This window comes from Sciurus vulgaris, assembly GCF_902686455.1.
Source record: "Sciurus vulgaris genome assembly, chromosome: 17".
Lineage (NCBI taxonomy): Eukaryota > Metazoa > Chordata > Mammalia > Rodentia > Sciuridae > Sciurus > Sciurus vulgaris.
Genome location: NC_136478.1, coordinates 13,797,269 through 13,799,012, shown reverse-complemented (window position 1 = coordinate 13,799,012; position 1,744 = coordinate 13,797,269). Strand labels below are relative to the sequence as shown.

General features: G+C 41.7%; 1 protein-coding gene across 1 annotated transcript; it reads right to left on the bottom strand.

The window, feature by feature from the left end:
• Positions 1-1,183: 1,183 nt before the first annotated feature.
• LOC306647647 (non-histone chromosomal protein HMG-17-like) lies at positions 1,184-1,528 on the bottom strand (the record flags this gene model as incomplete). The annotated part of the gene is made up of 1 exon (XM_079117176.1): positions 1,184-1,528. A coding segment is annotated over one exon (330 nt), but the record flags the coding sequence as incomplete, so codon positions are not given.
• Between the last annotated feature and the right edge of the window lie 216 nt (positions 1,529-1,744).

The window sequence follows — 1,744 nt, the reverse complement described above, 5'->3', positions numbered from 1 at the left end:
GTAGGCAAGTGCTCTGCCACTGAGCTACAGCCCCAACCTTTGCTTTCATTTTATATATACTAATTTTCTTGATATGGGATCATGTATGCCCAAATGAAAGGCAAAGGTTCCCCCCCCACACACAAGATTTTCCATCACAAAAGAAAAACTCTTCTTAGAGTCAAGTTTTTGCAAGTCTTTGAAATCTCTCTCCATTTCCCCATCCCCTTTTTCTCTCAATCTTGAAAGACAAATGCTATATGGGAAAGATACATTTGCCTAAAATTACCTCAGTCAAAATTAGTATTGGAGGATTATAGAGTCACATGACAAATAGGATTTTTTTTTTTTTTCCAAGCCAAACTGTATCCAGCTTTATTAAAGATACTTTTCATAAACAATCATGGTATTTCAGGCAGGACATGGGCAGACAATCATTAACAGTATACAACAACTTTCAAACTCCCTTCTTTGATGGACTACCAAAATCAGAAAGCCACTATAAAACCCAATGAAATCTTCATTTGATGCTCTGAATAGGGAAAGTTTAGAGTGAGGGTTGACATTTCACATTTAGCATGTTGTTTAACAACTTTTCACAAGCCGACCCTGACTTTCAGCAAATGAAATGAAAATGGCAAAAATTATTAATCTGAAGATCCACAATCTAGAAAAGGAACTGTTGCTCTTCTGAGGGACAATATCTCAATGTCACTGGGAAGTCCAGATTGCCGACACACTGGTAAAACCAATTGTTGGGAGACAGGTCCCAACAGGTCTGAGCGTAGGGGAGTTAAGTCTATGCCGATGGCAGAGAGGGAGAAGAGGACATAAGATGAATTTGAGTTTTTCCATACCACAAGGCGTTTGTGCCACGGTGGCTATGTGTGCCAACATCAGGGAATCCCTCCTCTTGGGAGCCAAGAGGAAGTCTCTCAAAACTAGCAGGGGAAGGTGTTTTCCCCCACAGCAATCCAGCTTTGGAGACATTCTACTAGTGACATATGCGCCTTCCCCTGAAAACAATAATGAAGTGTTCTGTGTGCTAACAATATAGCTTTAAAAAAAAAAAAAAAAAGAAAAAAGGAAAAAAAAGGAAAAAAAAAAAAAAAGAAAAAAAAGTAAAACAAAATTCTACATTTTTATAAAACTTGATAAAAAATAGTATTTCAAACTGTACAGTCACCAGAAGTACACAGTTATCAAAAATGCACACACTTCACTTGGCATCTCCAGCACCGTCAGCTTTCTGTGCCTGGTCTGTTTTGGCCTCTCCATTTTCTGCAGGGTTATTCCCATCCTTGCCAGCGTCGGCTTTTCCCTTTTTCCCTTTGGGTACCTTCTCTCCCTTCTTTGCAGGGGCCTTTTTAGGCTTGGGCTCTGGCTTTGGAGGAGCAGGTTTAGCAGACAACCTTGCTGATCTTCTCTGTGGTTCGTCCTTCACCTTGGCTTTATCTCCTTTAGCATCCCCTTCAGCCTTTCTCTTGGGCGTGGTGGCGACGGCGGTGGGACGCAGGCGCTGGACGCGGGGATGCAGCGGCGCGCGGCTTTAGTCGGTCCGGGGGTCGTTCTCGCCTCTTCTTCTTCACACTGCTCCCAAATAGGATTTTAAAAGGAGACAGATTTAAAGTGTATCTCATGATTATTCCTATGTGGATGATCTCACAACTGCAAGAGATATCCTTATCAACGAGCCCTTTAAATATGAGTTAAGGGCTGGGGATATAACTCAGTTGGTAGAATGCTTGCTTTGCATGTACAAAAC